Source organism: Moschus berezovskii, chromosome X (assembly GCF_049115385.1).
Source record: "Moschus berezovskii isolate FMDL1 chromosome X, NW_MosBer_1.0, whole genome shotgun sequence".
Lineage (NCBI taxonomy): Eukaryota > Metazoa > Chordata > Mammalia > Artiodactyla > Moschidae > Moschus > Moschus berezovskii.
Genome location: NC_142488.1, coordinates 107,252,849 through 107,271,529, shown reverse-complemented (window position 1 = coordinate 107,271,529; position 18,681 = coordinate 107,252,849). Strand labels below are relative to the sequence as shown.

The window sequence follows — 18,681 nt, the reverse complement described above, 5'->3', positions numbered from 1 at the left end:
GTGTAAAGCAGATAGCTAGTGGGAGTCTGCTATAAAGCATAGGAAGCTCAATTCAGTACTCTATGATAACCAAGATGGGTGGGGCTGGGGAGTTGGGAGGGAGGTCCAAGTGGACAGGATATATATATATATATATGCAAACAGCTGATTCACCTCATTGTACAGCAGAAGCAAACACAACATTGTAAAGCAATTGTACTCCAAAAAAAAAAAAAGGCCTTTGTGTATAATAGGTACCAATGGTAAAAGGTTATCCATGCCCTCAAAGATTTTGAAAACTGGTTGCAGCATGATGGAACACAACGTACTTACCAAATACATATTGCTCTGTCCAGTTCAGTAAATGTTAAGTATGTGTCTGCATTCACTGCTAGAGTAAGAAGCCTGAGATAAACAAGACTGTTGTTTTGTTTTGTAATCTTTGTATCCACGTCTAAAAGGGAACTCCACCAACTTGCTCAGTTTAGGCTTTCTGCAGAGCTCTAAAGTAGCTGACTCTATCCTTGGCTAGACCCCCACACCACCAGGAGGCATTCAACTTCCTACGAAGATAGAGTGACTCTTGAGTGGAAAGATCAAGGTCAGGTAAAAGGCCACATCCTGTGACCGATCGCTTTCCGAGGTAAGACAAGTCAGGGAGAGCTTTGCTTAGAATGGCTATAAACCTTAATGGTCCAGCCTGTGGCTTCCACCAGAAGGAAGTTGTAGATTTTCTAAATGAGCAGATAATTAAAAATGGAGTCAGTCCCTATTTCTATGTGATGCACATGTTCAAGTCCTGGGGGGATATGGAGATGAGGCTGAGGGACATTCTGAATAACCCAGAGATATCAAGAAGCATGAAGGAGGCTTGTGCCTGGACTAGCCTTGCCCTCGCTGTGCGGTTTGCTGAGAAGCAGAAGCGGGAGGATGCAGAAAAGATAAAAAAGCTCCAGGATCAGCTAGAGGAGCAGAAGCTCCTCACAGGTGCCTTGTTGGGAACAGTGAGTAGACTTAGGGAGAAGCAAGAGAAGGGAAAGGAGAAAGCCAGCTCCCATCGGCAACAAAGTCTTAAAGTGCTTCATGAAGTACCGGAAGAGCGAAATTTACTCAGGAGTGAGCGTAGAGTAGGCACTCAGGTTCTCAAGCAGGCTAAAACTGAGGGAGAGAAGCAAAAAGGGACATCAATAACACTGAGCCGCCCTCATGGCCCATTCACTGTCTAAGAACAGGAAGTCGAGGAAAGGGTCAGCCTGGAGGATCACTGCTGCTCCTGGTACCTCTGCCAGAGAGGGAGAGGTGAAGGACAAAGAGGTTTCTCAGCCCTGGAAGGACAAGGAGGTAACTATTCTTTCTTGCTCTCAGGTGTCAGATGCCAGGGCCAAGGCTGGCAAGTTGCCAGCCGTCGACCTCTCTCAGTCCTCTTGTTCATCCCTAGCTACACTTTCTCCCCCAGGAGCAGCAGCTGAAGTTGCAGCATGTTCTTCTGTGAAAGACTCCAAAAGAAAGTGTAAGGGGGTAACATCACCCTATTAGGCACTTCCTGCCAGAAAGGTTTTAGCGATACCCTGGCTTATTTTACTCGGCAAGACTCAGCATCAGGCGCAGAATGGGAGACTGGGACTGTGCCCAGTGTCATTTGATGAATTTTTCATGGTGAAATATGTGCTTTAAGTGTAAAAACTCCCGGCACACAAAGGAAAGTAGAGGCTCTGCCCCAATTAGGGCCCTCCCTGAGTTCTAACAAATTCACTTCCTGATGTCCTCATTTCTTATTGTGAAAGACACTAAGAAAAAGCAAAATTTCCTTGTGAACTTTTCACCCAGATATAACTATTGTCATTACCTTGCTGAAAATGCTTTTTTTTAAATTGAATGAAACAGTCTTAAAATACTATAGTGTTTTGCAATTATCAAACGCTTCACACACATAATTTAATATAATCCCATAATATCCTTTTTTCCCCCTACCCCTATGTTGTCCCTCCCCCCTTCCCTCTCCCCACTGGTAACCACTTGTTTGTTGTCTGTAAGTCTGCTTCTTTTTTGTTTTAGAATTTTTTAGATTCTGCATATGAATGGTATTATACAATATTTGCCTTTCACTTGCTTCACTTAGCATAATATCCTCCAAGTCCATTGCTACAAATGGCAAACTTTCATTTTTATGACTGAAAAATATTCCATTGGATATATATGCCACATCTTCCTTCTTCTGCTGATGGGTACTTAAGTTGCTTTTATTTATCAGTTTTATTACTTATCTGTCAACTTCTTTCATTCTTCTTTCTTGAGGATTTGTTATTTTTGTTTGTATTTTAAGTTCTTGATTTTATGCTCAGTTCATTTATTTTCATTGCTTTTTATAATGTTTAAAAATGAGAAATTTCTGCAACTTGATCTTTTGGTCTTTGTGCCATAAAATGTGTATGTTTGTTTATATATGTATATTTGTATATATTTTTAAGTGTATGTGTGTGTCTATATAAATATGTTTTTACACACACACACACTCTCTCTCTCTCTCTCTATATATATATATATATATTTCCCCTGTACTCTGAGATTCTAATCTGATGCTCCTAATTAAAATGGTAAAAATTGGGAAGGGGGAATTTCACTTGGTAAATATTGTAACCAAGTTTTGTGATTACGTTTCAACTGTGGTGACTGTGCAATTACCACAGATGGCAAAATTGGGAGAACATACATGGAATATTTTAATCCATACAAAGATTAGGACATTTGCACAACATTTTTCTATGGCAATAATTTTCTGACTCTTCTGTGTTTGTTTTAATAAGGAACAAAACATTTTGCAATGCATAAAAATGCTCCAATTGTTGTTTAGATTATTTTTAAGGTGTACTTAATGTAAGGTGAATGTGTCATAATAACTAGAATATCCTGTAATTCAGTTTGTGCATGTTAAGACATCAGATACTCCAATACTTTGGCCACCTTATGCGACGAGTTGACTCACTGGAAAAGACTCTGATGCTAGGAGGGATTGGGGGTGGGAGGAGACAGGGACGACAGAGAATGAGATGGCTGGATGGCATCACCGACTCGATGGACATGAGTTTGAGTGAACTCCGGGAGTTGGTGATGGACAGGGAGGCCTGGCATGCTGTGATTCATGGGGTCGCGGAGAGTCGGACACGACTGAGCGACTGAACTGAACTGAACTGAAGACATCAGAATATACTGTAATTCAATTTGTGCATTTTAAGACATCAGTGTTATGAAAATGGATAAGATGGATAAGAACCTATAGAAATGAATCGACGTGAACTTACTACTTGGAGAGTTTCAAAGTTGTAACAGTAAAAACTTCAAAGTCATAATTGTAAAAACTTTTTTTCCCATTGATTCTTGATATGAATGTCATTGTGTTCTCTGACATTTTAGGTGGCTGTGAGGGATTTTAAGATAGTAAAACACTTTGGTAATGGAATAATTTGTATATATCTAAGAGCCACTGAGACATTAATATTTATGACTCAAGATTTTACTTGGGGACAATAATTAGAATAGAAAAACATTAATAAAACAGGATGTGGAAAAGACCTATTTTCAAAATTAAGTACTTAAATAAAGTGATACAGGTCTGCATTTTGGCCCATAAAAATGAAAATTAACATATTTAAAAGAGCCCTGAAAGCCAGTTGTCTTCCTATTTTTCTTTCAATTCATATGTATTAAAGAGTGTTAGGTGACTCTATGATATTACATGATCTATGCGCTTAGATTCCCTACTCTTCAGTTGGAGGTAGGATTTACAGATGAAATACAGGATGTTCAGTTAAATTTGAATTTCAGGCAAACAACAGATTTTGCTTTATTATTATTGCTTATTCCATAAGATGTTATGGAAAAACCTAAACAAACCTTTTGTCCAATATAATAGTGAAAGTATGTGTCAAATACTGCATGTATTTTTGTTTGCTGAGTCTGACAACATTACTTGTAGAAAGATTGTTGTGTATTTCCCTTTTCAAGTAAAACAGTACAGATTATTCTTGTAGAGAGGAGGATTTGGACCTTTACACTTTGAAGCAAATTCCAGGATCCACGGATGAAGAGCCAAAAAGAAGAAACAGGAAACGGAAGATTTCAACATCTATCAACAATGTAATCTGAATGCATTGAGTTGGGTATGACAATATATAGCATGGTATAGGAATCGTAGGCTTCCCAGGTAGCTCAGGTGTAAAGAATCTGCCTGCCCATGCAGGAGACGTGGGTTCAATCCCTGGGTGGGGAAGATCCCCTGGAGAAGGGAATGGCAACCCACTCCAGTATTCTTGCCAGGGAAATTCCGTGGACATAGGCGGCTGGTGAGCTACAATCCATGGGGTTGCAAACAGTCAAACATGACTCAGTGACTGGGCACACACATAAGCAATCAACTGGTGAAAAGAGATTTGGAAAAACTAGAGATAAATTGGAAATATGTGCTCTTGCCCTGGAAGTCTCTTTTTGCTGTGTCACTGCAGCAGCCTAAGTGGTCTCTAAAATCGCCTTACCCATTACCAGTAGTAGCATCTTGGAAAAATCTGTGCTGTGCCCTAGCGCCCAGATTTTGGCTCCTTAAACTGTTCTCCACTAAAAGGAACCAGGGCTCCTTGGAGGGTAGCTGGCACCAATCTTGGGGCAGGATAAAGCAAGATGAGCCTGGAACATCTTGCTCTTTACAGAAAGTGAGAATTCTCACTGAGGATACAAAGGGCAAAGAGACCTGAAGAAAGCTCTCATCATCAGAGTGACATATTGAGTATTAAAAAAAAGAGACTTGTCTTAAGAAGCCTTTTACTGGGCAAATAGTGAAAATTGAGCATCAGAAAAAAGAAAACAAACAAGAGTTACAGTCAATTGGAACAGATGAGCCCATTAAAAAAAAGATAAATTTATAACGATACTAAGAAATGTACAGGTGATGTGAAGCATTCCTAAAGATGCTTGTAAGACACACAGGAATATCTAATATTGTCTATAAAAATGCTATATATTGATGAACTCAGTTTATGCAACTCCTACCCTTGACTTATTTGTCAACAAAGAAGTAAATACAAGTGCTAGAGACACATTTATATTATAATAATATAATTATATTATAAGCAGAAATAGAAACACAGACATAAAGAAGAAATGCATGGTCACCAAAAAGGGAAAGGAGGGGTGGAATGGATTAGGAGATTGGGAATGACACGCTAGACTGTTTCTATTTTTGTGCCTATGTATTGAGATTCCGTACTCAAGAGTGTCTTTGAGTTTGACATGTATCTGATATTTATGTAGCTGGTGTGATCATAGCTGACATAAACAAACCACTTGTGACTTCACATTGCCTCATGTGTTCTGTGTGTAGTTATTGCCACATGGAAAGAAATCTTAGAGGGAACAGGGCAGGATCAACATATTTGTACAACATTGCTCTTAAAAGCCAAACAGACATGAAGTAATTTTTTCCTCAAATATCATTAATTTATATTTATATTTAATTTATATTTATATAAGTTTGTGGCTAGTAACAGTAAGAAAGGTCCATACTGTGATATTTGTTGGGTTCTGAGATTACCAATTTACCTCAGGAAATTATGGGAATTGATCCTTAGATTGTAAATTCCTTGGAAGATCTTTTATTTTTGGAAATCAGCTAATTTGCCTATAATTTTGCAGGTATGGGGCCAGTGTTGGGATATTTTTGTATCCTAGTAACTAAAGCATTTAGATACAATGCCTAATTTTTGAATTCTAGAAACAAATATTTGGTCATGATATATTCTTTGATGTACTGATAGCTTTGATTTTTAATATTTTATTTATAATTTTTGCATCTGTTTTAAAAAGTAAGATAGTTCTGCGTGTTTAAAAAATGATTCTCTTATTGCTTATAGTTAACAGTGAAGGCTTATGGGGTTTTCAGTTATACAATATATCATCCTCAGATAGTGATAGTTTTGCTTTCTCCTTCTAAATTTCTATACATGTAATTTCTTTCTCCTTTTTGTCACATTGGCTAATACTCCAAATATGAAGTGAAAATTATTAAATCGCATGATGACAATGCATTTTCTTGCCCTTTTCCTGAGTTAAGTGCAAATAACTCCAATGTTTTACTTTCACTATGGTACTAATACTAATACATATAAACACATACATATATATGCAATATATTTACATATGCATATGTGCACATATACATACATGTGTATACACATATAAATATATGTGTGTGCACATATGTGCACATATACTGATATATGTGCATAAATATTATATACTATTTATATATATTATGGGCTTCCCTGGTGCCTCAGATGGTAAAGAATCTGCCTGCAATGCAAGACACCCGGGTTCTATCCCTGGGTCAGGAAGATGCCCTTGAGAAGGGAATAGCAGTCCACTCCAGCATTCTTGCCCAAATGATTGCATGGACAGAGAAGCTTAGCAGGCTACAGTTTATGGAATCACAAAGAGTCAGACCCCACTGAGTAACTAACACTTTCACATTTATATATTTTATATATGTATTTTCTGTATATTTAAGTGCTGCATTGTTTAGACTACCTTTATGATGTGCATGGATTTAAGGCTATGTTAGTTGCATAATATAAATTTGGAAGCTTACCATCATGTACTATACTCAAATAGTGTAATTTTTCATTTAAATTATATCTTGAATAGGTTATTCATTAATATGTTTCATAGAGCAAAATTAAGTAGAAAGGCAACATTAAGAAGTCTTGCTATCAGTCTGTCCCTGTCTATTCCTTTCTTACTGCACCCCGCAGACCCTATAAACAGATAACATCTGTTTTATGAACCCATTCAGTGTTCCTTTATGCAAATACTTTCAAATACAAATACGTATCCTAATTTCCATCATTTCCTAAACAAAAGTTAGTATCTGTATATCCTAAAATGATTATTTTTATTATTTAATAAGTAATGGAAAAGCCATGAAAAGAGACAAAGAAGGACACTTACATAATGATAAAAGGATCAATCCAAGAAGAGGATATAACAATTATAAATATACATGCACCCAACATAGGAGCACTGCAATATGTTAAGGCAAATGCTGACAAGTACGAAAGGGGAAATTAACAGTAACACAATAATAGTGGGAGACTTTAATACCCCACTCACACCTATGGATAGATCAACCAAACAGAAAATTAGCAAGGAAACACAAACTTTAAATGATACAATGGACCAATTAGACCTAACTGATATCTATAGGACATTTCACCCAAAAACAAAGAATTTCACCTTTTTCTCAAGTGTACACGGAACATTCTTAAGGATAGATCACATCTTGGGCCATAAATCTAGCCTTGGTAAATTCAAAACAATTGCAATCATATCAAGCATCTTTTCTGATCACAATGCGGTAAGATTAGATGTCAACTATAGGAAGCTACCAAAAATACAAACATATGGAGGCTAAACAACACACTTCTGAATAACCAACAAATCACAGAAGAAATCAAAATATGCATAGAAACGAATGAAAATGAAAACACCACAACCCACAATATATGGGATTCAGTAAAAGCAGTGCTAAGAGGGAAGCTCATAGTAGTATAAGCTTACCTCAAGAAACAAGAGAAAAATCAAATAGCCTAACTTTGCACCTAAAGCAACTAGAAAAAGAACAAATGAAGCACCTCATGGTTAGTAGAAGGAAAGAAATCATAAAAATTAGGGCAGAAATAAATGAAAAAGAAACAAAGGAGACCATAGCAAAAATCAACAAAACTAAAAGCTGGTTCTTTGAGAAGATAAATAAAATAGACAAACCATTAGCCAGACTCATCAAGAAAAAAAGGGAGAAGAATCCAATCAACAAAATTAGAAATAAAAATGGAGAAATCACAACAGACAACATAGAAATACAAAGGATCATAAGAGACTACTATCAGCAACTATATGCCAATAAAATGGACAACTTGGAAGAAAGGGATAAATTCTTAGAAAAGTATAATTTTCCAAAACTGAACCAAGAAATAGAAAATCTTAATAAACCCATCACAAGCATGGAAATCAAAACTGTAATCAGAAATCTTCCAACAAACAAAAGCCCAGGACCAGATGTCTTCACAGCTGAATTCTACCAAAAATTTAGAGACAAGATAACACCTATGTTACTCAAACTCTTCCAGAAAATTTCAGGGGACGGTAAACTGCCAAGCTCATTCTATGAGGCCAGCATCAATCACCCTAATACCAAAATCAGACAAATACGCCACAAAAAAAAGAAAACTACAGGCTAATATCACTGATGAACACAGATGCAAAAATCCTCAACAAAATTCTAGCAAACAGAATCCAACAACATATTAAAAAGATCATACATCATGACCAAGTGGGCTTTATTCCAGGGATGCAAGGATTCTTCAATAATTGCAAATCAATCAATGTGATATACGACATTAACCAATTAAAAGATAAAAACCACATGATTATCTCAATAGATCAGAGAAAGCCTTTGACAAAATTCAACATCCATTTATGATAAAAACCCTCCAGAAAGCAGGCATAGAAGGAACACACCTTAACATAATAAAAGCCATATATGATAAACCCACAGCAAATATTATCCTCAATGGTGAAAATTGAAAGCATTTCCCCTAAGATCAGGAACAAGACAAGGATGCCCACTCTCACCACCACTATTCTACATAGTTTTGGAAGTTTTAGCCACAGCAATCAGAGAAGAAAAAGAAATCAAAGGAATCCAGATTGGAAAAGAAGAAGTAAAACTCTCACTGTTTGCAGATGACATGGTCCTCTACGCAGAAAACCCTAAAGTCTCCACCAGGAGATTACTAGAGCTAATCAATGGATATAGTAAAGTTGCAGGATATAAAATTAATACACGGAAATCCCTTGCATTCCTATACACTAACAATGAGAAAACAGAGAAATTAAGGAAACAATTCCATTCACCATTGCAACAAAAAGAATAAAATACTTAGGAATACATCCACCTAAAGAAACAAAAGACCTATATACACTGATGAAAGAAATCAAAGATGACACAAATAGATGGAGAAATATACCAGGTTCATGGATTGGAAGAATCAATAAAGTGAAAGTGAGTATACTACCCAGAGCAATCTATAGATTCAATGCAATCCCTATCAAGTTACCAACGATATTTTTCAGAGAACTAGAACAAATAATTTCATAATTTGTATGGAAACACAAAAAACCTTGAATAGCCAAAGCAATCTTGAGAAAGAAGAATGGAACAGGAGGAATCAACCTGCCTGACTTCAGGCTCTACTACAAAGCCACAGTCATTAAGACAGTATGGTACTGGCACAAAGACAGAAACATAGATTAATGGAACAAAATAGAAAGCCCAGAGATAAATCCATGAACCTATGGACACCTTATCTTTGACAAAGGAGGTAAGAATATACAATGGAGAAAAGACAATCTCTTTAACAAGTGGTGCTGGGAAAACTGGTCAACCACTTGTAAAAGAATGAAACTAGAACACTTTCTAACACCATACACAAAAATAAACTCAAAATGGATTAAAGATCTAAACGTAAGACCAGAAACTATAAAACTCCTAGAGGAAAACTTAGGCAAAACCCTCTCTGACGTAAATCATAGCAGGATCCTCTATGACCCACCTCCCAGAGTAATGGAAATAAAAGCAAAAATAAACAAATGGGACCTAATTAAACTTAAAAACTTTTGCACAATGAAGGAAAATATAAGCAAGGTGAAAAGAAAGCCTTGAGAATGGGAGAAAGGAATAGCAAATGAAGCAACTGACAAAGAATTAATCTCAAAAATATACAAGCAGCTCATGCAGCTCAATACCAGAAAAATGAACAAACGAATGAAAAAATGGGTTAAAGAACTAAACAGACATTTCTCCAAAGAACAGATACAGATGGCTAGCAAACACATGAAAAGATGCTCAACATCAGTCATTATCAGAGAAATGCAAATCAAAACCACAATGAGGTACCATTTCACGCCAGTCAGAATGGCTGCTATCCAAAAGTCTACAAGCAACAAATGCTGGAGAGGGTGTGGAGAAAAGGGAACTCTCTTACACTGTTGGTGGGAATGCAAACTAGTACAGCCACCTTGGAGAACAGTGTGGAGATTCATTAAAAAACTGGAAATAGAACTGCCATATGACCCAGCAATCCCACTCCTGGGTATCCACACCGAGGAAACAAGAATTGAAAGGGACACTTGTACCCCAATGTTCATTGCAGCACCGTTTACAATAGCTAGGACATGGAAGCAACCTAGATGTCCATCGGCAGATGAATGGATAAGAAAGCTGTGGTACGTATACACAATGGAATATTACTCAGCTATTAAAAAGAATGCATTTGAATCAGTTCTAATGAAGTGGATGAAACAGAGTGAAGTAAGCCAGAAAGAAAAACACCAATACAATATATTAATGCATATATTTGGAGTTTAGAAAGATGGTAACGATGATCCTATATGTGAGACATCAAAAGAGATACAGATAAAGAACCGACATTTGGACTCTGTGGGAAAAGGCGAGGGTGGGATGATTTGAGAGATAGCATTGAAACATGTATATTACTGTGTGTGAAACAGATTACCAGTCCAGGTTCAATGCATGAGACAGGGCACTCAGGGCCAGTGCACTGGGATGACCCTGAGGGATGGGATGGGGAGGTAGGTGGGAGTGGGGTTCAGGATGGTGGACACATGTACACCCATGGCTGATTCATGTCAATGTATGGCAAAAAACACTACAATATTATAAAGTAATTAGCCTTCAATTAAAATTAATAAATATTTTTTTTAAAAGAAAAAAAAAGTAACAGGAGTTGTATCAATACAGAGAAATCTTCCTCACTTTTTCGCCTGCATAATATTTGATCATGTGGTTATATCACACCTACACATGAATACTAATTGTTCTCAGGATTTAGTTATTACAAATAATGCCTCAAATAATAACCTTATATATTCGGCATTTCTTGCTTGTGTAAGCATACCAATAGGATAAATCCCCTGATTAGGAATTCTGGGTCAACATGAAAAACCTTTGTCATTTTGGTAGTTGTTGCTAATTTTCCCTCTGTAGGAACTGAATCATTTTGCATTCCCCCAAATAATGTATTACACAGATGTAGGAAACAATATTATGGTTACAAAGGGGGAAGGGAGAGGAGGGATAAATTGAGAGATTAGGATTGCCATATACACACTGCTATATACAAAATAGATAACTAATAAGGACCTGCTGTATAGCATAGGTAACACTACTCAATACTCAATATAGGTAATGACCTATATGGTAAAAGAATATAAAAGAGTGGATATACGTATATGCATAACTGATTCACTTTGCTGTGCACCTGAAAATAACAAAACATTGTAAGTCAACTGTGCTCCAATAAAATTTTTTTAAAAAGCAATGTATTATAAAAGTGCTCATAGCCCACAAAGTGTTTCATTAGTTTTCATGGAAGGTATTATAGGTGCTGCTCTGCAGCTGTTGCTGTAGTTGCTAAAGAGATAAATGGCACAGTTTCTAACCAAGTATTCTTCCTCCTCAGCCTGAGTAGAATATGAAAATTAAGAGATGAGGGAGAGGCTTTGTACATAAAAAGGACACTTTTCTCACACTGTGGGAGCACAGAAGTAGAGATGTAGTTTGTCAGAACTTTAATTTACTTGTGGAAAGAGAAGATTGGAAATCGATTGACTCTATAATGATCAATTTTATAGAGAGATGATATACAGAGAGTATTGAGCATATTCTGTTAGTTTCAGTGCTTACAGTTTTTCTCTGATAACCATTTCCTTTGTTGGGCTACATTAGATAATTGAGCATGAATAAAGATGGGAAATAGACTAGGTCACTTTTTGGCCTAAATAAGTATTAAGAATGTATATTTCAGGGACTTCTCTGGTGATCCAGTGGGTAAGACTCTGCACTTCCACTGCAGGGGACATGATCCCTGGTCAGAAAACTGAGATCCCACAGGCTGCATGGCCAAAAAGTAAAACAGAAAACAAAAAATGTACCAGGCATGGTTTTATCCCCTATCCAGGATTTTGAATCCTAAATGCTGTGTTTGTAGGTGTAACTCCAAACCTGTATGAGAGTGAAAGTGTTAGCTGCTCAGTCTTGTCCAACTCTTTGAGACTCCATGGACTGTAGCCCGCCAGCTCCTCTGTCCATGGGATATCCCAGGCAAGAACTGGAGTGGGTTTCCATGCCCTCCTCCAGGGGATCTTCTCGACCCAGGGATCAAACCTGGGTCCCTTGCATTGCAGGCAGATTCTTTACCATCTGAGCCCCCAGGGAAGCCCCTGTATCTCAATTAATAGGTGTACTGTAACCTGTCTCAAGGGAGAAGGCAATGGCACCCCACTCCAGTACTCTTGCCTGGAAAATCTCATGGACGGAGGAGCCTGGTGGGCTACAGTCCATGGGGTCGCTAAGAGTTGGACACGACTGATCGACTTCACTTTCAATTTTCACTTTCATGTATTGGAGAAGGAAATGGCAACCCACTCCAGTGTTCTTGCCTGGAGAATCCCAGGGACGGGGGAGCCTGGTGGGTTGCTGTCTATGGGGTCGCAGAGAGTCGGACAGGACTGAATTGACTTAGCAGCAGCAAACTGTCTCAAAAAGGATTCACTAACCCTTTCAACTTGCTTTTTTAAAAACTGAAGTATAGCTGTTTTATAATGTTTCAGGTGTAGAGCAAATTCAGTTATATATATATGTGCTTATTTACACATATAATTACATATATGTGTGTATGTGTGATTTGTGAGAGAAAATATAAAGCAATGGACTTGGTAACTAACTAATTTACTAGTGTTTAGAGTGAAGCATGGCTCAGAATGATTAAAAATGAGATAAGGAAGGTGGTGGCATCATTCCATAAGCCAAAATAGGCCCATATGGCAGATATCATGGTTTAAAGCCATTAAAGTTTTCAGACACTTGGGGTTGAGATTATCAGCAGGTGACAATGTCCTGTTATCTACTGAAAGGTGGTATTAATATTCGTTCCTCTCAGTTCAGCTCAGTCGTGTCTGACTCCTTGCGACCCCATGAACCACAGCATGCCAGGCCTCCCTGTCCATCACCAACTCCCGGAGTTCACCCAAACCCATGGCCATCGTGTCGGTGATGCCATCCAGCCATCTCACCCTCTGTTGTCCCCTTCCCCTGCTGCCCTCAATCTTTCCCAGCATCATGGGCTTTTCAAATGAGTCAGCTCTACACACCAGGTGGCCAAAGTATTGGAGTTTCAGTCTCAACATCAGTCCCTCCAATGAAGACACAGGACTGATCTCCTTTAGGATATCCTGGTTGGATCTCCTTGCTGTCCAAGGGACTCTCAAGAACCTTCTCCAACACCACAGTTCTTCACCACACGTCGATTCTTTGGCACTCAGCTTTCTTTATGGTCCAACTCTCACATCCATACATGACTACTGGAAAAACCATAGCCTTGACTAGATGGACCTTTGTTGGCAAAGTAATGTCTCTGCTTTCTTTTTTAAAAAAATTTATTTATTTTAATTAGAGGCTAATTACTTTACATTATGTCTCTGCTTTTTAATATGCTGTCTAAGTTTGTCATAACTTTCCTTCCAAGGAGCAAGCGTCTTTTAATGGCTGCAATCACCATCCGCAGTGAGTTTGGAGCCCAGAAAAATAAAGTCAGCTACTGTTTCCACTGTTTCCCCATCTATTTGCCATGAAGTGATGGGACCAGATGCCATGATCTTAGTTTTCTGAATGTTAAGCTTTAAGCCAACTTTTTCACTCTCCTCTTTCACTTTCATCAAGAGGCTCTTTAGTTGTTCTTCACTTTCTGCCATAAGGGTGGTGTCATCTACGTATCTGAGGTTATTGATATTTCTCCCGGCAATCTTAACTCCAGCTTGTGCTTAACAAAATGGGCTTCCCAGGTGGCACTAGTGGTAAAGAACCTGCCTGCCAATGCCACAGACATATGAGATGCAGGTTTGATCCCTAGGTTGGGAAGATCCCCTGGAGAAGAGCATAGCAACCCACTCTTCTTCCCTGGAGAATCCCACAAAGAGAGGAGTCTGGAGGGCTACGTCCCACAGGGTCGCAAAGAGTTGGACACAACTGAGTGACTTAGTACACAAGCCTCAAACCAGTGATAATGATTGAATAAAACAGAGCAGAGGAGAGGGTGAGATATATGGAAAGAGTAACATGGAAACTTACATTACCATATGCAAAATAGTTAGCCAATGGGAATTTGCTGTATGTCTCAGGCAATTCAAACAGGGGCTCTATATCAACCTAGAGGGGTGGGATGGGGAGGGAGATGGGAGGGAGGTTCAAGAGGGGGGGGACATATGTACACCTATGACTGATTCATATTGATGTTTGATAGAAAACAACAAAATTCTGTAAAGCAATTATCCTTCAATTAAAAAATAAATAATAAATAAAGAATATAGTACACAGCTTCCACAAAATAAATAAATAAATAAATTGAACACTGGATTTGCTTCAATATTAATCTGTATAGAAACTACATTTAACTAAGACGTAGAAGACATGATTTTTTTCTTGGGATTGGCTACATATTCAGTTCAGTTCAGTTCAGTCGCTCAGTCGTGTCCAACTCTTTGTGACACCATGAATCAAAGCAGGCCAGGCCTCCCTGTCCATCACCAACTCCCAGAATTCACTCAAACTTATGTCCATCGAGTCAGTGATGCCATCCAGCCATCTCATTCTCTGTCATCCCTGTCTCCTCCCACCCCCAATCCCTGCCAGCATCAAAGTCTTTTCCAGTGAGTCAACTCTTTCCATGGGGTGGCCAAAGTATTGGAGTTTCAGCTTTAGCATCAGTCCTTCCAATGAACACCCAGGACTCATCTCATTTAGAATGAACTGGTTGGATCTCCTTGCAGTCCAAGGGACTCTCAAGAGTCTTCTCCAACACCACAGTTCTGCAAAGGGTCACACTCTAGGAGTAGATTGAACAGGGCTTCATAAGCACTAAAGCCCAATTCTGAATTATCTCAGCTTTGGAATGGATTAAGTAGCTCTGAGTTTGGTACTGTCCGTAGCCACCTGTCAGGAGGAAGCATGAATTCTCTCCTGAGGAAAAGGGCACTACTTTGAGGCTTCAAATGATCTCTATAACCACATTTCAGAAAAAAAAAAAAACATAGCTAGGCATACAAGGAGACAAGTTGATGTATTCAAAAATCAAGGGAAAAAAAAAGACCTAAAGGCGAACCAGCAAGGGGAATTATCAGACATAGATTTTAAAGTAGCAATGCTTAATATGTTCAAAGAGAAAAGAAAAATTTGGCAACTAGCCCAGAAATTAAGAACTCAATAAATAGGTTTAAAGGCAGATTAAACAGCACCAAAGAAAAAGCACCACTCATTAAAAAAAATGATAATTGGACCATATTAAAATTAATGCTTTCTGTTCATTTGTAAAATTAGATAACCAGTGGAAATTTGCTGTATGACACAGAGAGCTCAGATCTAGTGCTCTGTGACAACCTAGAAGGGTAGGGTGGAGTGGGAGGTGACAGAGAAGTTCAAGAGGGAGGAGAAACGTGTATACCTATGAATGATTCATGTTGCCATACGGCAGAAATCAACACAATATTGTAAAGCAACTATCCTCCAACTAAAAATAAATTTTTATAAAGAAAAAAAAAGCATCAAATCTTCAGCGATCAGCTTTCTTCACAGTCCAACTCTCACATCCATACATGACCATGGGAAACACCATAGCCTTGACTAGATGGACCTTGGTTGGCAAAGTAATGTCTCTGCTTTTTAATATGCTATCTAGGTTGGTCATAACTTTCCTTCCAAGGAGTAAGCATCTTTTAATTTCATGGCTGCAATTATCATCTGCAGTGATTTTGGAGCCCCAAAAAATAAAGTCTGACACTGTTTCCACTGTTTCGCCATCTATTTGCCATTAAGTGATGGGACTAGATGCCATGATCTTAGTTTTCTGGATGCTGAGCTTCAAGCCAACTTTTTCACTCTCCTCTTTCACTTTCATCAAGAGGCTTTTGAGTTCCTCTTCACTTTCTGCCATAAGAGTGGTGTCATCTGCATATCTGAGGTTATTGATATTTCTCCCTGCAATCTTGATTCCAGCCTGTGCTTCTTCCAGCCCAGCGTTCCTCATGATGTACTCTGCATATAAATTAAATAAGCAGGGTGACAATATACCACCTTGACGTACACCTTTTCCTATTTGGAACCAGTCTGTTGTTCCATGTCCAGTTCTAACTGTTGCTTCCTGACCTGCATACAGGTTTCTCAAGAGGCAGGTCAGGTGGTCTGGTATTCCTATCTCTTTCAGAATTTTCCACAGTTTACTGTGATCCACACAGTCAAAGGCTTTGGCATAGTCAATGAAACAGATGAACATTTATCTGTTTGCAAGACGTGGCCCTCAGTCCTGTAGATTCAAAAATCAGACATTCCTTTATCTGTAGTCTAAGTTCATTCTTTTCTGCTTGGTTATCTGATTGCATCCCTCAGTTTTCTTTTATTTCTATTACTTAAGTAATATAATATTACTGACTTTGTAAAATAAATAATTTTTACCCTGATTAGCTGTATTGCTGAAATTGGGAGTGGAAACTGTGATGGGAAATGTTGAATGAGCAATTTACCAAGTGGTAAAGCAATGTTTGACAGTTCTTGCTTTCCACAATGAGTAAACTTTTTTTTGTCTTTTCACCAGTTGAATTTAGCCTTTGGTAAAATTCTGTCTTCTTTGCTTTAGCTTCTGTTTGACCCCCAGGTTATATTTGCCAAAACAGTCCTCAGAAGCACGCTAGCCTTTGTCTCTGAGTATCAAATTTCAAAGGTCTGCTGGTCCAGTATTGATTCTCTTGGTTTAGAGTGGGTTATCGTCCCACAAGAAAATTGAATTAAATGATATTGGCCTTGCTTAAGAAAGTGGACAGCTCCTTAAGCAAGCGTATATCTTTTCTCATTTCTCCTACAACTCAAGGCCTCGTGTTCTGCTTTCTCCATTATTCCCTATTTAAATTAATGGCATCAACCTTCACAAGAGTTTTTCCTTTCTCCAGTTATTCCACTCATAAATTTAATCAATCACCTAGTCTAGCTGATTTTACCTTCAAAATATATGGTACATATGTGAGGTTATGGATATGCTAATTAGTTTAATTGTGATTATTTCACAGTGTTTATGTGTATCAAGTAATCAAGTTGTACATCTTAAATATATACAATTTTTATTTGTCAATTATACCTCAATAAACTAGAAAAATTATATGTAAATACATATGTACATAAATACATAAATAAATATATATTTATTTATACATATTTAAATGTATAAATATGTTTATACGTATTTATATATATAAATTATCTTGCTTGATATCATTTAGTAACACCCTTTCACCTACAGGGAGTAAAAAATTTGGGAGTCCCTAGAATAATTTGCAGTGTCATTTATGTCCTGACTACCTCTGCAGGACATGTCACACCACTACTATATGAGCCTGCATACTTCATATAGTTGGTCTATTTTTCTGCTTAAGAGAATTATTGTCTCAGTTCTCAGGAGGGCCGTGCTCAATCCCTCTGAAGGCAGGAGGGAAGAATCTGGTCCATGCCTCTCTTCTAGCTTCTGGTAGCCACAGATATTCCTTAGCTTGTGGATGTGTCACTCCACTTAGCTTGTGGATGTGTCACTCCAATCCTCCATCTTCACATGGTGTTTTCTTTGTGTATCTCCACAGTCATCCCTCTGTATGTGTCTCTGTGTCCAGTCTTCCCCTTTCTCTAGCCTTTTTATCCTGTCTGCAGTGTCTTTACTTATTTTAACTGAACTCCTAACAGTATGTGAAGATTCAGTGAAGTACCACCAAGAAGCCTTCCATAACTGCCTCTTCCAGCTAAATCTAGATTTCCTTCTACTGAATTATTGTAGTTGCTGCTGCTGCTAAGTCACTTCAATCATGTCCAATTCTGTGCGACCCCATAGATGACAGCCCACCAGGTTCCTCTGTCCCTGGGATTCTCCAGGCAAGAACAATGGAGTGGGTTGCCATTTCCTTCTCCAATGCATGCAAGTGAAAAGTGAAAGTGAAGTCGCTCAGTCGTGTCTGACTCATAGCGACCCCATGGACTGTAGCCCACCAGGCTCCTCCGTCCATGGGATTTTCCAGGCAAGAGTACTGGAGTGGGGTGTCATTGCCTTCTCCGAATTATTGTAGTACCTGGTGTTTATCTTTTTCCTAGCACTTAACATGTTAACAGAGGATAATTGTCTAGATGACTTTTTATCCTTGAAGGAAGAATAAACATTCTCTTCATCTCCATTTCTGCAATACATAAAAGACTTCCTTGCACATGTATGTGCATGCCTGCTCAGTTGTTTACTCATGTTCGACTCTTTATGACACTATGGAATATAGCCTGCCAAGTTCGTCTGTCCATGGGATTCTCCAAGCAAGAATATTGGAATGGGTTGCTATTTCCTCCTCCAGGGGATCTTCCCCACCCAGGGATCAAATCCATGTGTCCTGTATCTCCTGTATTGAAGGCAAATTCTTTATCCACTGAGCCACTTGGGAAGCCTGGCACATGTATACATTCAGTTAAATGTTTGACAAATGAATAATATTATGAATGCATTTAAT

At 38.2% G+C, this 18,681-nt stretch overlaps 1 protein-coding gene across 1 annotated transcript in view; it reads left to right on the top strand.

The window, feature by feature from the left end:
• The first annotated feature begins 653 nt into the window (after positions 1–653).
• LOC129535141 (uncharacterized) overlaps positions 654–18,681 on the top strand; it is a 123,028-nt gene continuing 105,000 nt past the window's right edge. Inside the window, 2 exon segments of the mRNA XM_088834293.1 lie at positions 654–1,106; positions 1,207–1,497. Coding sequence (XP_088690419.1) covers positions 654–1,106; positions 1,207–1,497 — 744 coding nt within the window.